This window comes from Pongo abelii, chromosome 6 (genome assembly GCF_028885655.2).
Source record: "Pongo abelii isolate AG06213 chromosome 6, NHGRI_mPonAbe1-v2.0_pri, whole genome shotgun sequence".
Taxonomy (NCBI): Eukaryota; Metazoa; Chordata; class Mammalia; order Primates; family Hominidae; genus Pongo; species Pongo abelii.
The window spans coordinates 102,896,349-102,911,579 of NC_071991.2; the positions used below are offsets into that span (position 1 = coordinate 102,896,349).

The 15,231-nt window shown below is 35.2% G+C and overlaps 1 protein-coding gene across 1 annotated transcript in view; it reads left to right on the plus strand.

Moving 5' to 3' along the window:
* Positions 1 to 15,231, plus strand: part of LOC100444736 (histone-lysine N-methyltransferase 2C-like) — a gene marked incomplete at its 5' end in the record, with an annotated part of 59,974 nt that overhangs the window by 26,049 nt on the left and 18,694 nt on the right. The window contains 7 exon segments of the mRNA XM_063725835.1: positions 763 to 826; positions 2,652 to 2,884; positions 5,921 to 7,639; positions 11,552 to 11,761; positions 12,690 to 12,854; positions 14,286 to 14,427; positions 14,575 to 14,722. Coding sequence (XP_063581905.1) covers positions 763 to 826; positions 2,652 to 2,884; positions 5,921 to 7,639; positions 11,552 to 11,761; positions 12,690 to 12,854; positions 14,286 to 14,427; positions 14,575 to 14,722 — 2,681 coding nt within the window.

A 15,231-nucleotide genomic window follows, 5' to 3' on the forward strand; every position in this document is an offset into this window, starting at 1 on the left:
GAACTTGTGACAACTGGATAAACATTTTTCAACATTAATTTGTTAGGTGATTATCAGGGACTTGTGAGATTAATAACTGCTTGTTCAGTCACCTGGAAGAAATAAGACTTTTAACTTGAAAATAAAATGAATTAAATACTTATTATTTACTTATTTTTTTTATTTTTTTGGGAACAGGATCTTGCTGTGTTGCCCAGGCTGGCCTCAAACACCTGGGCTCAAGCGATCCTACCACCTCAGCCTCCCAAGTAGCCGGGACTACAGGTGTGTGTAGAAAATAAGACTAATATTTTTATTAACGTATTTTTCTTTTATATTTGTGCATGTTAGAGACATTAGTTTTTATTATAAATAACCACGCTGTGGAGTGGCATTTAGTCAATCTGGAACTTGTGTTTGATTGAAGAAGAAACCAGGTAAACTTCATCAAAAAGTGAGATTTTTTATATGGATCTCTCGCTTAGTATTAGCAGTAATTGATTTGCCCTGTATTATATTTCTGATGAATAATCCTTTACCTCAAGCATAATTGTTTTCAGCCAAAATCTAGGCAGTATAGTAGTTCAGAGACAGTAATAAGAATTCAGAATTAGGTTGCCATGACTAAATTAATTCTACTTTTTATAAAAAAAACCTTTAAAAGATATCTTAGGAAATTAAAGGATTTTTCTTCCATTTCTTTTTCTTTCTTTCTTTTAAAGTTTTTTCCCCCCTTTAACTGAAATGTGGAATAAACATATTTGTAAATTTTACTTATTTTAGGATGGCAGTATAACACATCAGATTTCTAGGCCTAATCCTCCAAATTTTGGTCCAGGCTTTGTCAGTAAGTATAAATCTAATAAGTTAATGTTTTCTGGGGATTGCTTGTCTGCACTCTATGTGTGCTGTTCTAAACCTGAAGTGAGTGTAGGTACACCAGTTCAAGCCCAGTCTTGAACTGGTCTTATTAAACATCACTCCTGTCTTATTAAACATCACTGCCCTATTAGGCAACTCTTCTTCAAGGCGTGTGTTTTCATTGCTTTTTTCACTGTGCATGAAGAATTATAGTTACAGAAAAGTATTTTAATACAGAAAAACCATCTTCCCCATTCTCTTCAATATTGTTGCTGTTTTTGTATACAGATTGGGCACTTTACAGTCTATAGAATTAAACCACGTTTTGCTCTAAGAACTGTCTTCCTAAGTGACAAGGACACTAAATGGGAAAAACAAAGGGATTATACTTAGCAATAAGTTGGGTTAGCAGCATGGTGTAAAGGTCAGGTATGCAAGGTGCCCCTGAATCCTTTCTAGTTATTTGCAGGGGTCCCAAGGTGGTTCAGGATAGTGTTTAAAGTTCTCCCCAAAATGAACCTTTCTGAAATCTTCAGACTGTTTAGCTAACTTTTTTTTCACCATTATTTTTCATTTTGGTCACCTCTGCTCTCCTGGTTCCAGAAACCAGAAAGGCTTTCCTTGTGGTAGGTCTCATTCTACCAGAAGCAGAACTTCTGAAATCTTGTGAAAAAGCCTGTTGTTAAAAAATGCCTTTCAAATTTAGTAGACTAGATTTCAAGTTCATACGTGTACTGGAACTTCTGGGTTTAGGAACAAACCCAAAGTCTGACCTTTTGAAATTCCCCCTACATTAATTGTTACTATAATTTGAATACATATTTGCATTAAAAACAAAGAACTATACCAACTGGCTTTTTCTGGCTTTATTGCGCCCATTGGCTTTGGTTGGATTCTTAATGTATGACAATATTCTGTTATCATTGATGTTATTTTCAGCAAATGTCCTTCTTAGAAATGTATTTATTCATTTCTTTGTCTTGTAGTGAGTCAAAAAGGTATATTCAGAATTTCACTACATACGATGACTTTTTTTTTCCCCCTTGGACTGGGTATCAATGAAGTAAAGTGCCCTTAAAGAATAAAGAAGAGAATATTGGTACAAAATGAAGAGATATAGCCATTTGGGGAGAATTACTGGCAGTTGTAAAAGTAGAAAATGTTTTGCTTGGTTAACTATTCCCTCCCCTTATTTTAAAAAATATAAACTACAGAATAATAATTACCAATGTTTTCAACTTATGGATTTCCTTTATAAGTCATAGACTTTAAATTATTCCATTCTAAAACATTTTAGGTTCCCTTTCTCTCTGTTTAGGATATTTTTTCATTATTAAGAAATAGGAAAGAACTTATAAACTCAGGAAAATTAACATGGGAAGTGATTTCCTAGTCTATGCGCTAGACGTTAATGGGATATGTCTTTGTCTCTTCAAAATCTGTAAAGTCGTATACATAAAATGCATGTATACCTTAGTATGTAGCTTGGCTTGTGGGCTAGAGTATTTGTTTAGTAAAAAAAAAAGAATTTCATTACGTAAGTCTGCTTTTCCAAGATTGGATTTGTAATATTTATAAGTGCTAAGTTAACCACTATCTCAAGAATGTGCATTCTCTGGCTTTCTCAATTAAATATTTTTCTAAAATCTGATATTTTATCATTACATAGTGGTCTAATATTTAGTATTGTGTTTTCAAATTTCCTATTATGTGGTCATGGTGAAACTACTTCCTTACAAAATAGATTTGTGTAACTTATAATGTTGGACTCTTTAGAAAATTAACACAACTGAATTTTAATTTTTCCTCAGATGATTCACAGCGTAAGCAGTATGAAGAGTGGCTCCAGGAGACCCAACAGCTGCTTCAAATGCAGCAGAAGTATCTTGAAGAACAAATTGGTGCTCACAGAAAATCTAAGAAGGCCCTTTCAGCTAAACAACGTACTGCCAAGAAAGCTGGGCGTGAATTTCCAGAGGAAGATGCAGAACAACTCAAGCATGTTACTGAACAGCAAAGCATGGTTCAGAAACAGCTAGAACAGGTGATAAATAGGTTTGCAAAATAGAAACTACCAACAGTTAATGAGTAGAATGTTTTGGTGAGTCGTTCATTAGTGACTTTGACTAGTGATTTTTTTTGACTAGTATTAAATGGCATTAAAAGTACATTGCCAAAAAGTGGCAGCTCTGAGACCTCTTAGTAACTGCAGCCATAACAGCTCCAGTCTTTTACTTAGAGTGATGGTCACAGCACATAATAAATGACACAAAAGAGATTGAGTCTCATAATTTCGACTTCGAAGAACTATTTTCAACCTTGGTATAGTTGGAGACGTTATTTTTTTCTGCACTAAGAAATCACTGCAAAGACCATGTTTCTATTATACATCATTGAGAGTATTCAACTCAACTGAGGACCGAGCTCATGGGGAGATACTGGGTTTAGTTTGGAATAAGAATTGGGGGCCCAGGAAGTATTTTTGTTTACTTGGAGTTGATATTATTATTATTTCTTAATGTTTTGGTCTTAAAATACATTGGTATGTCTTATGTGAAGGACTGTTCCAGAAAAATGAAATCATTTTGCCATTATCTTCTATTATAAACCAGATGTTTATCAGAATATTTAAACTGAATAATATACTGGAAAAGAACATGTAAAAATTGTATTTAAAATAAAACAATAGTAGTGTACAAAATGGGTTCAGAGCCAACTCCTAGGTATATTTACCCAAGTAAATTAAAAACTTAAGGTTCAGGCCAGGCGTGGTGGTTCATACCTATAATTCCAGCACTTTGGGAGGCCGAGGTGGGTGGATCACTTGAGGTCAGGAGTTTGAGACCAGCCTGGCCAACATGGTGAAACCCCGTCTCTACTAAAAATACAAAAATTAGCTAAGTATGGTGGCGTGTGCCTGTAATCCCAGCTATTTGGGAGGCTGAGGCAGGAGAATCCCTTGAACCAAGGAGTCAGAGGTTGTGGTGAGCCGAGCTCGCGCCACTGTACTCCAGCCTGGCAACAAAGTGAGACTCCATTTCAAAAAAAAAAAAAAAAAAAAAAAAAAAGTGAGTGCTCTATAATGAACACTGTAGGAAGCACTTCCATTTACGTTGTCTTATCTACATCTTTCTGAAGGAGTTAGTATTATCCCCATTTTACAAACTGATTCATTGTAGAGGTTATAAACACTGTGTACATGTGGCCAGGTGCAGTGGCTCACGCCTGTAATCCCAGTACTTTGGGAAGCCAAGGCGGGTGGATCACCTGAGGCCAGGAGTTCGAGACCAGCCTGGCCAACATGGCAAAACCCATCTCTACTAAAAATACAAAAAGTTAGCCAGGCATGGTGGCAGGTGCCTGTAATCCCAGCTGCTTGGGAGGTTGAGGCAGGAGAATTGCTTGAACCCGGGAGGTGGAGGCTGCAGTGAGCTGAGATTGCACCATTGCACTCCAGCCTGGGCAACAAGAACAAAACTCTTGTCTCAAAAACAAAACGAAACAAAACAAAACCAAAAAATCCCAAAAAATACCCCCACTGTACATGTTTGCTTATAACTATTAGATTAGGGATTTGGACTCAAGTGTCTTATCTTCAAACCACAGCTACCATGATAACGTACCAACAATAAGGTGACTATAATTCCAGTTGTTTAAAACTAGGATTATTCCAGAATGAAAGGTTTCTTTTCTCTTTAAATCTACTCTCTGGGTTCATGTTTACTGTAGGTTAATATTCTTGTAAAGATACGTTTAATAAAGTATATATATATTTTTAGCACTTTCATTGACGTCTGGCATATTTGTACAAGGTCTTTTGATGAGGGCCTAATTTTTGCATATCCATGGATCAAATCCTATTTAGAAGCTAATACTTGAAAAATGGGATACATCATCTATTACATAGTTGCCAAAGATCCAGTATAATCATATTAAGATAAGCAGTTGATAGTAATGTTTTAAAAAGTATTATAAAATATCATGGGAAAGACATGGATGACCACCTTATATATCCCAGATACTGTTGTAGGTGCTTTCTGTACTTTCTTACTACTTCACCAACCAATGGTAATTTCTCAGTTCTAACCAGTAAACTGGCCAGGAAAAATAAGAAAATAGGAGTTACACAACTGTTGAAGAAGAGATCAAACATGATTATTTGCAGAAAATATTAGTCTACCTGGGGAACCCAAGAAAATACTTTGAAAAACTATTAGAACTCCTGGGTTTAGTATATTAGCATAATATTTATCTAAAAATTGAATGATGTTCAAAAATATACACATCCTTTTGCATTCCTTCTTTCCCTAGCTTGCTGAATGAGATGGTGAGGTTCTCCAGAACATAGATTGCATCTTGATTGATATCTGGTCTGTAGTACTGAGCACATTGGGACACAAAGGTTTTTGGAATGAATTAATTAATTGATATTAGCCATTATATTAAGACACTATTTACAGACTATTCAAAATACTGCCTTGGAGCTTGTATAGATTTCAGAAATTATAATTTGAGTGTTAGCCATTAAATTGAAAGTGTTCAACAAATTTAGTCTTTTTAATCTGGGCAGGGGGTGTGATATTCGTGCTGGTAATTAATCTTGTCTTAAAATGTACAATTTATATATTTAAGAAATGAAATCTTAACATTTAAATGGTTCAAGTTTGAGTTAAGTCTGTTATTCTAACATTGTATATTAATGTAATTTCTAGGACATCAAAATTAGCTGCTTATGTAACCTTTTTTATTGTATATTTTTTATATATAGTATAAATAGTATATATGAGTTTCACCATAAGATTTTAATACTTATTTTACAAAACCGTTTTTGATATTTCATATGTGAAGCACTTTTACAGATAACTTTATAAAAATCCTGTTGTTAAAGAGACTGACAGTCGTTAGTTAAGGCTTATCAATTCAATCTTTTTGTGACTTTTGCAGTTACCCAAGCAAAATATGTTTGCTTCTACATGGCCAAACTGCCCTCTGTGTAACCTCAACCACAGTCATCAGCCAGTGTTTTACTTCAGTACCTATGCTGTATAGAAATGAGTGATGATGCATTTTGTTATTCCAGATTCGTAAACAACAGAAAGAACATGCTGAATTGATTGAAGATTATCGAATCAAACAGCAGCAACAGCAGCAGCAATGTGTGATGGCCCCACCTACCGTGATGCCCAGTGTCCAGCCCCAGCCACCCCTAATTCCAGGTGCCACTCCACCCACCATGAGCCAACCTGCCTTTCCCATGGTGCCACAGCAGCTTCAGCACCAGCAGCACACAACAGTTATTTCTGGCCATACTAGCTCTGTTAGAATGCCCAGTTTACCTGGATGGCAACCCAACAGTGCTCCTGCCCACCTGCCCCTCAATCCTCCTAGAATTCAGTCCCCAATTGCCCAATTACCAATAAAAACTTGTACACCAGCCCCAGGGACAGTCTCAAATGCAAATCCACAGAGTGGACCACCACCTCAGGTAGAATTTGATGACAACAATCCCTTTAGTGAAAGTTTTCAAGGACAGGAATGTAAGGAACGTTTACGAGAACAGCAAGAGAGACAACGGATCCAACTCATGCAGGAGGTAGATAGACAAAGAGCTTTGCAGCAGAGGATGGAAATGGAGCAGCATGGCATGGTGGGCTCTGAGATAAGTAGTAGTAGGACATCTGTGTCCCAGATTCCCTTCTACAGTTCTGACTTACCTTGTGATTTTATGCAACCTCCAAGACCCCTTTAGCAGTCTCCACAACACCAACAGCAAATGGGGCAGGTTTTACAGCAGCAGAATATACAACAAGGATCAATTAATTCACCCTCCACCCAAACTTTCATGCAGACTAATGAGCGAAAGCAGGTGGGCCCTCCTACATTTGTTCCTGATTCACCATCAATCCCTGTTTGAAGCCCAAATTTTTCTTCTGTTAAGCAGGGACATGGAAATCTTTCTGGGACCAGCTTCCAGCAGTCCCCAGTGAGGCCTTCTTTTACACCTGCTTTACCAGCAGCACCTCCAGTAGCTAATAGCAGTCTCCCATGTGGCCAAGATTCTACTATAACCCATGGACACAGTTATCCGGGATCAACCCAATCGCTCATTCAGTTGTATTCTGATATAATCCCAGAGGAAAAAGGGAAAAAGAAAAGAACAAGAAAGAAGAAAAGAGATGATGATGTAGAATCTGCCAAGGCTCCATCAACTCCCCATTCAGATATAACTGCCCCACCAACTCCAGGCATCTCAGAAACTACCTCTACTTCTGCAGTGAGCACACCCAGTGAGCTTCCTCAACAAGCCGACCAAGAGTCAGTGGAACCAGTTGGCCCATCCACTCCCAATATGGCAGCAGGCCAGCTATGTACAGAATTAGAGAACAAACTGCCCAATAGTGATTTCTCACAAGCAACTCCAAATCAACAGACTTACGCAAATTCAGAAGTAGATAAGCTCTCCATGGAAACCCCTGCCAAAACAGAAGAGATAAAACTGGAAAAGGCTGAGACAGAGTCCTGCCCAGGCCAAGAGGAGCCTAAATTGGAGGAACAGAATGGTAGTAAGGTAGAAGGAAACGCCGTAGCCTGTCCTGTCTCCTCAGCACAGAGTCCTCCCCATTCTGCTGGGGCCACTGCTGCCAAAGGAGACTCAGGGAATGAACTTCTGAAACACTTGTTGAAAAATAAAAAGTCATCTTCTCTTTTGAATCAAAAACCTGAGGGCAGTATTTGTTCAGAAGATGACTGTACAAAGGATAATAAACTAGTTGAGAAGCAGAACCCAGCTGAAGGACTGGTAAGTGTAAATCATAAAAACGACAACTTTTTTCTTTTGTTTTAAATTATACTTAACAGCAGATTAGTACCAGCAACTATATTTCCACATTATTCTACAATCTTTTTATTCTAAAGGACAATTTTTTATTTTGTCATTTCTACCTCTCTGGAACCCATGTTTTTACTTATATCTAAACTATATTAAATAATAGTTTGTTTACTATTTTAAAAAAAGCAAAGGCATGTATTGCATTTCATATATAACGTGATGTGTAGCAACTGGTTATTACCACATTGAGTTGATATGACTAAAGCAAAGTAAGTAAATGTCTATGCACTTTATTGTAAATAAGTGATTAATTTCCATTAACCTCTTTAAAATGTAGAGGATAGCCCATGCACCCGTATTAATACCCTTGGCACTCTTAGGGATACCACACTGGGAAGCTATTGTGTGGTTACAGTGTTGTATTGATACTTAATGTAATGTTACATGTAGATACTATTTTGTAGTTTTCCATGTATCAATTTTCTATCAGTTGTAAGTTATTAACATTTAATTTGCTTTTTTTTTCATTTATATGAAGAGCTAACTTGTAAATATGCCTTTACAAGAATCCGTCCCCTTTATTTCAGTTAACTTCATTAAGATAGTTCCAAAACTGGAGTTTCTGAGTCATGGGAATTGGTCTGCTTAATAGCTCTTGCCTGTTTATCTTTCAGAAGGTGCAGTGCCATTACCAGTGCATTCATAAAGCTGTCCCTAGAGAGCTTCTCAAATTGGATTTCATTTTCATATTTTAATTAAGGGTTGAGTGGTATATTTAGTTGTCCAGTTTTTTCATTTTAAGATTGTTAATGAAGCTCATCTTTTTGCAAGTGTTGCTTGTTTTCTTGCCTTTGACCATTCAGTAGAGATTGAGTGTTGACTTGATAGATTTGTGTAATTTTTGTAAATTTTACTGGTTATGCTTTTACAGTTGTCACCAGTAAATATAGGCAACTCTCCAGCACAATCTCCATCCACTTTCTCCAAGACATCTTATACGCTGAGGAGTACTGAATAACTTGCAGCCTTCTGTCTTTTTACCCTTCTATGTATACCACATGCTGCTGCTTCTGCCTGTTCTGTTCTCCCTTCCTATATACGTCTGGACAATATATTTTTATCTTTTGAAATGCAGTTCTTGAGTCATCTTTTTCCAGATACCTTTCTCACCTCTCCCAATCTCAAATATGTGTTGATGCTCGTGTTACCACATAGCAATTTCTGTTGTACCACTTAACATTATTTAAATAGCTCCTTGAAGGACGTAGACTACATTTTGAGCATGTTTATATTAAAATTTATGCTGTATAAGAATGTTTAATGGCATGGGGAACAACCACGTCAAGTTTAAAAAGTAGCCCCTCCCCCCAAATTAAAGTGTGATTTAAATAAATATATATAGTGATATAAATATGCATAAATATATATAAATATATAAAATATATAAAAATATATATAAATATATAAATAAATATATAAAAATATATAAATATATAAATAAATATATAAATATAAATATATAAATATATAAATATAAATAAATATAAATATATAAATATATAAATATAAATATATAAATATATAAATATAAATATATAAATATAAATAAATATAAATATATAAATATAAATAAATATAAATATAAATAAATATATAACTATATATAAATATATAAATATATAACTATATATAAATATATAAATATATAACTATATATAAATATATATAAATATATATAACTATAAATATATAAATATATAACTATATATAACTATATAAATATATAACTATATATAAATATATATAAATATATAACTATATATAAATATATAAATATATAACTATATATAAATATATAACTATATAAATATATATAACTATATAAATATATATAACTATATATAAATATATATAACTATATATAAATATATAAATATATAACTATATATAAATATATAAATATATAACTATATATAAATATATAAATATATAACTATATATAAATATATATAACTATATATAACTATATATAACTATATATTTATATATAACTATATTAATATATATAAATAGATATAACTATAAATATATATAAATATATATTAATATATATTAATATATAAATATATATTAATATATATTAATATATAAATATATATTTAAATATATATTTATATATTTAAATATATAAATATATATTAAAATATATAAATATATATTAAAATATATAAATATATAAATATATATTAAAATATATAAATATATAAATATATATTAAAATATATAAATATATAAATATATAAATATAAATATATATAAATATATATAAAATTAAGAAATTTTTAGGTTCTTGCCACTCAGAGTGCAGTCCTTGGGGATCCGCAGCATCCACATCAGGTGGGAGCTTTGTAACACATGCAGAATCTCCTGCCACACACCTGCTTCTCAGAATGTGAGACTTAACAAGATCCCCAGGTGATTCCTGTGCATCTGAAGGGGTAGAAGTACTACTCTAGGCAGGTGATTCTCAAAACTAAAGTGTGATGAGCACCAGGAGGGCTTGTTAAACCAAGATTGCTGGGCACCAGCCCCAGTATTTCTGATTCTGTAGGTCTGGGTGGGACCAGATAATCTGAATTTCTAAACCAATTCTAGATGCTGCTGCCGCCCTGGAGACTCCCCTTGAAAGCCACAGAACTAGCCTGGAGATGAGCAGTCTGAGCCTGCTTTCGCCTACCTCCATGAGCTAAGAATGGCTTTTACATTTTTAAATGGTTGAAAAAAAAATCTAAGGAAGAGTAGTATTTTGTGACACATAAAAATTATACAAAATTCAAATTTGTCCGTGAATTTTAAAAGTTTTATTTGAACGCAGCCAAGCTCATTGATTTATGAATTGTTTATGGCTGCTTTTGAAGTACAAGGGCAGAGTTGAGTAATTATGCCAGGGGCCGTATGGCCTACAAAGGCTTACAATATTTACCATCTGGCTCTTTACATAAAAATGTTGCCATCCATGCGCTAAACTATTTAGAATATAACTGGAAACTAATTTTCAGAACCCTCAAAGATTCAATGCAGAATTCATTACAGTAAGTTCAGCTACTATAATCGTCTATAGCAAAGTACTGCTGTTAAATTTAGAAATAATGGAGCCTGAAAATATTCCTGTATTTTTAAGGTATTGATAGGACTACCCTTAAAGGCCTTTTCAGGGCTTGGCTTATTCTCACTTTGTAATGATAAAAATAAAGGAAAGGTTTATTTGTTATCATCTAGGTTCTCTCCCATTGACTTTAAGTATGTGGCCATTATTTTTCAGTCAAATACAGTTGTGAACTAATTTGAAGAACCGGTGTTTTTTCTTTTCATTGTTGTCTGGTGCTATCTGTTCTCTCACCTAAGATGCATAGGCTATAAAGCTTTTCTGGAGCCTGTGAATTGTTTTAGCACACCTCATATTTCACTAGTTCCTAAGGGGAACCAAAAATAACTCACCAAGACCACTATGCAGAGGCTCCTATAGCCATCTACAAGCATCTCCTTCCCTTCTGCAGTCAGTAAGCAGGAATAAGGGGTTCCCCAGCCCCAGGGAGGTCAGCATGAGGGGTAATGCTTTGCCAGAAAGGGCTACGGCCTTACTAATGAGTTCTGCTCTTTCCTCAAGCTTCGAAGCTTACTGATTTCCATACTTGAGAATAACATTTGAAGAAAAGGATGATGTGTTCGGAAAACCAGCATTTGACACCACTCTATCTTCCCTACTTATTTAATAACTTTTAGTGCCATGTTAGGATGATGCATCATAGCTTGGCATTGCATGAACTAAAAACCAAATATGCAAATTGTTCACTTATTTTTTACCCTTTCCAATTACATTAGCAAACTTTGGGGGCTCAAATGCAAGGTGGTTTTGGATGTGGCAACCAGTTGCCAAAAACAGATGGAGGAAGTGAAACCAAGAAACAGCGAGGCAAACGGACTCAGAGGACGGGTGAGAAAGCAGCACCTCGCTCAAAGGAAAGGAAAAAGGATGAAGAGGAGAAACAAGCTATGTATTCTAGCACTGACACATTTACCCACTTGAAACAGGTGAGGGTGAGTCATTTAGAGCAGCCCCTTTTAAAAGTCAAGGATATATAGGCTGGGGGCAGTGCCTCATGCCTGTAATCCCAGCACTTTGGGAGGCTGAGGCAGGTGGATCACTTGAGGCATGAGTTCGAGACGAGCTTAGCCAACGTGGCAAAACCCCATCTCTACTAAAAATACAAACATTTACTGGGCGTGGTGGTACACGCCTGTAATCCCAGCTACTTGGGAGGCTGAGGCACGAGAATTGCTTGAGCCTGGATGGCGGAGGTTGCAGTGAGCCGAGATTGTGCCACTGCACTCCAGCCTGGGTGACAGAATGAGACTCTGTCTCAAAAAAAAAAAAAAAAAATTCAAGGACACGAGAGATCAAACGCTAAAAGACATCTGGACAAGGAACCTAGTAGACTTTTTCCAAGCAGAATTGCACCGTATCCTATTGGCATCTGAAATTTATGGTAATACAAATGGATTGATAGGTGATAGTCAAGATTTTCTTATGTTCATAAGGAGTAGCCTCAGTACCAAGAAAAAAATCTATCCTCAGTACTTTGTTGTGACTCTGAATCCAAAGAAATGCATTGTAAATTCTGTTCTATACCTTCGCAGTTGTTACAGAAGGTGGGAGACCGTTGCTAATAGTGCTGTTGGTGGTACCCAGCCTCAGTTTATGCCCCAGTTTTTGCTGAGCATAGATAAGAAATACGTTTTTCTTGTTAGATGCCTGGCAGCATTCATTTAGTACAGAGCTTATTTTTAAGTCTCAAAGGTCTGTAGTCTCTCTCACTTATTCCAGCATTTTGATACTTGAAAATTTTAAGTCTCATTTTTCTGAAGCCTTATTCAACAAAGTTGCTTCGGGTCTTAGAAAGTTGAGCTACACTGAGTTCCTTTTATCATGTACATTACTCTTAAATGTGTTTTTTAATAGCAGCTCTCTCTGCTCCCTCTAATGGAACCAATCATTGGAGTGAACTTTGCGCACTTTCTTCCTTATGGCAGTGGCCAATTTAATAGTGGGAATCGACTTCTAGGAACTTTTGGCAGTGCTACCCTGGAAGGGGTTTCAGACTACTATTCTCAGTTGATCTACAAGGTATGTTTCTCTGCCAAGGTGTTGTCTTGCTTCATCTTTGGGTAACATGTCAGAATTGATAGAGCTTGTCTTGTTTTTGTATTTAGTTTACATCTACTCTTCCAAGTTTTATTAAAACTTAAGTTCAGCTACAGGGTTAAAATTTTACCTGCTGAAGTATTTCTAGCATAAACATTTGAAGTTGTTTTTATAGGTAAGAATACAAATTGCAAGAAATATCTATTATGTACTTCCATGGTAGTGGAAATCCTTATTTCCTTATAACCTTTATTAACGCTTAAAATGAATTCAAAAATCATTGTAAATGGTGGGGATTTAAAAAAAGTAGTAGTTTACCTTGAAAAATGAAATTAAACAATTTTAAGTGTATCTTATCTAATAATTTAGGTATTAATTACAACTAATTCCTAGACTATTGTAGGTTTTTTTTTTTTTTTTTTTTTTGAGACAGGGTCTTGCTCTGTCACCCAAGCCAGATTTCAGTGGTGCAATCTCAGCTCACCGCAATCTCTGCCTCCCAAATTCAAGCAATTCTAGTGCCTCAACCTACCAAGTAGCTGGGACTACAGGCATGCACCACCACGCCCTGAGGTCAAGGCTGCAGTGAGCATGATTGTGCCATTGCCCTCTACCCCTAGCTTGGGTGACAAAGCAAGTCTCTGTCTCCAAAAAGAGAGAGAAAAAAAACAACCTATCTTAAATCATAAGCTGTTCTCCAACCTTATTTTATCATCCTCATGAAATTCTTTATCTTTGCAAAATTTGTAATTTGACTTTGCACTTGATTTGCATGGTGTTATTGGTAGATTCCAAGTCTCTCCTTGAGAGACTAATCAGTAAATGACAAATTGGTGATAACTGTTAAGCTGGGAGAGGTGTCTGAAGAGGAACTACATTAATGATTTAGTTACTTTAGTAGTAGTGTTACTACTGTTGCTTCTTTTAAAGGTCTTAGTCAATCCAGATTCTCATATCTCGGATGTGAGTTGTATTACAAGTTTAAGACCAGAAATTCTTAAGTTTTTCATAGAACTAGGGCATATCTTAATGAGAACTTAAAGGATATTTTGATAATATTTTGCAATTTATTGATTGCATTTTAAAGTTATCCTTCACTAGCTATAACCACAAAACTTGAAGAATTGCATAAATAAAATCAGGTATAAAGGAAATTAGCTTCTTAATTTCAGAGCTTAAGTAGTCAAGCTGGGTAAAGTAAGCAAGTTGATATGTCCATAAAATCACGAGTATCTGTTCCACTAAGAAGCCTCCTGGCCTTGTATGTATTGTTTTCTTGGTGTGCAAGATACATCTTGATTACATTTCTGTAGCTTTGCTTCTATGTGCAAAAAATTCACAGAACTACGTTTTAGCAAGGTCATTGCATATTTGCTCAGTAGCATATAATTTAAATTTTTTGGTCTCCTGCAGCAGAATAATTTAAGTAATCCTCCAACACCCCCTGCCTCTCTTCCTCCTACACCACCTCCTATGGCTTGTCAGAAGATGGCCAATGGTTTTGCAACAACTGAAGAACTTGCTGGAAAAGCTGGAGTGTTAGTGAGCCATGAAGGTATGATTATAGCCTCCAAATTTCACACCTCGGAGAAATGTGCCTCTGCCAGTTGTATATTGTGAAATGGCAATAGAATTGTAAAGTTCTACCCACTTATCAATATTGACTAAATGTATTTATGGTTTTATGTTTTTGCTTTTCCAGTTACCAAAACTCTAGGACCTAAACCATTTCAGCTGCCCTTCAGACCCCAGAACGACTTGTTGGCCCGAGCTCTTGCTCAGGGCCCCAAGACAGTTGATGTGCCAGCCTCCCTCCCAACACCACTTCATAACAATCAGGAAGAATTAAGGTACAGGTTATTTTTTTCTCAAATAATTCTTAGTTATTTCTTTTTTTAAAAAAAATAAATGTATGTATGTGGCATAATGTCTTTAGGAATAGCATGTAAAAACATTTGAAGAGTAAAATTTGGTGAATAATCTTCAGGATTTAAAGTTTATAAGACATTGTTACCATTAAACATAATTAGTTTGCATTTTTTAAAGCCTACATCATATAGAGAGTTAAATAATCTAATAGACATTTAATTATTAGATTATTTAATCTAATTAAATAATCTAATAGACATTAAGGCAGTGGAAAATCTCCATGCAACATATTTCAGAAATCATTGTCCTTTAAAGGCTATTAATGTGATTTATTGGGTTTATTGTTGTTTGTAGATGTCTAAAATGAAAGAGCAGAAGTTGCTATATCAGAGAACGCTGTCATGGAAGAGATTTTAAGAACTGTCTGGGGTTTGACCTCTTTGTGTCAGTTCTTTAACTGTAAGATTCTAATTGGGGAGAATCAAATTCC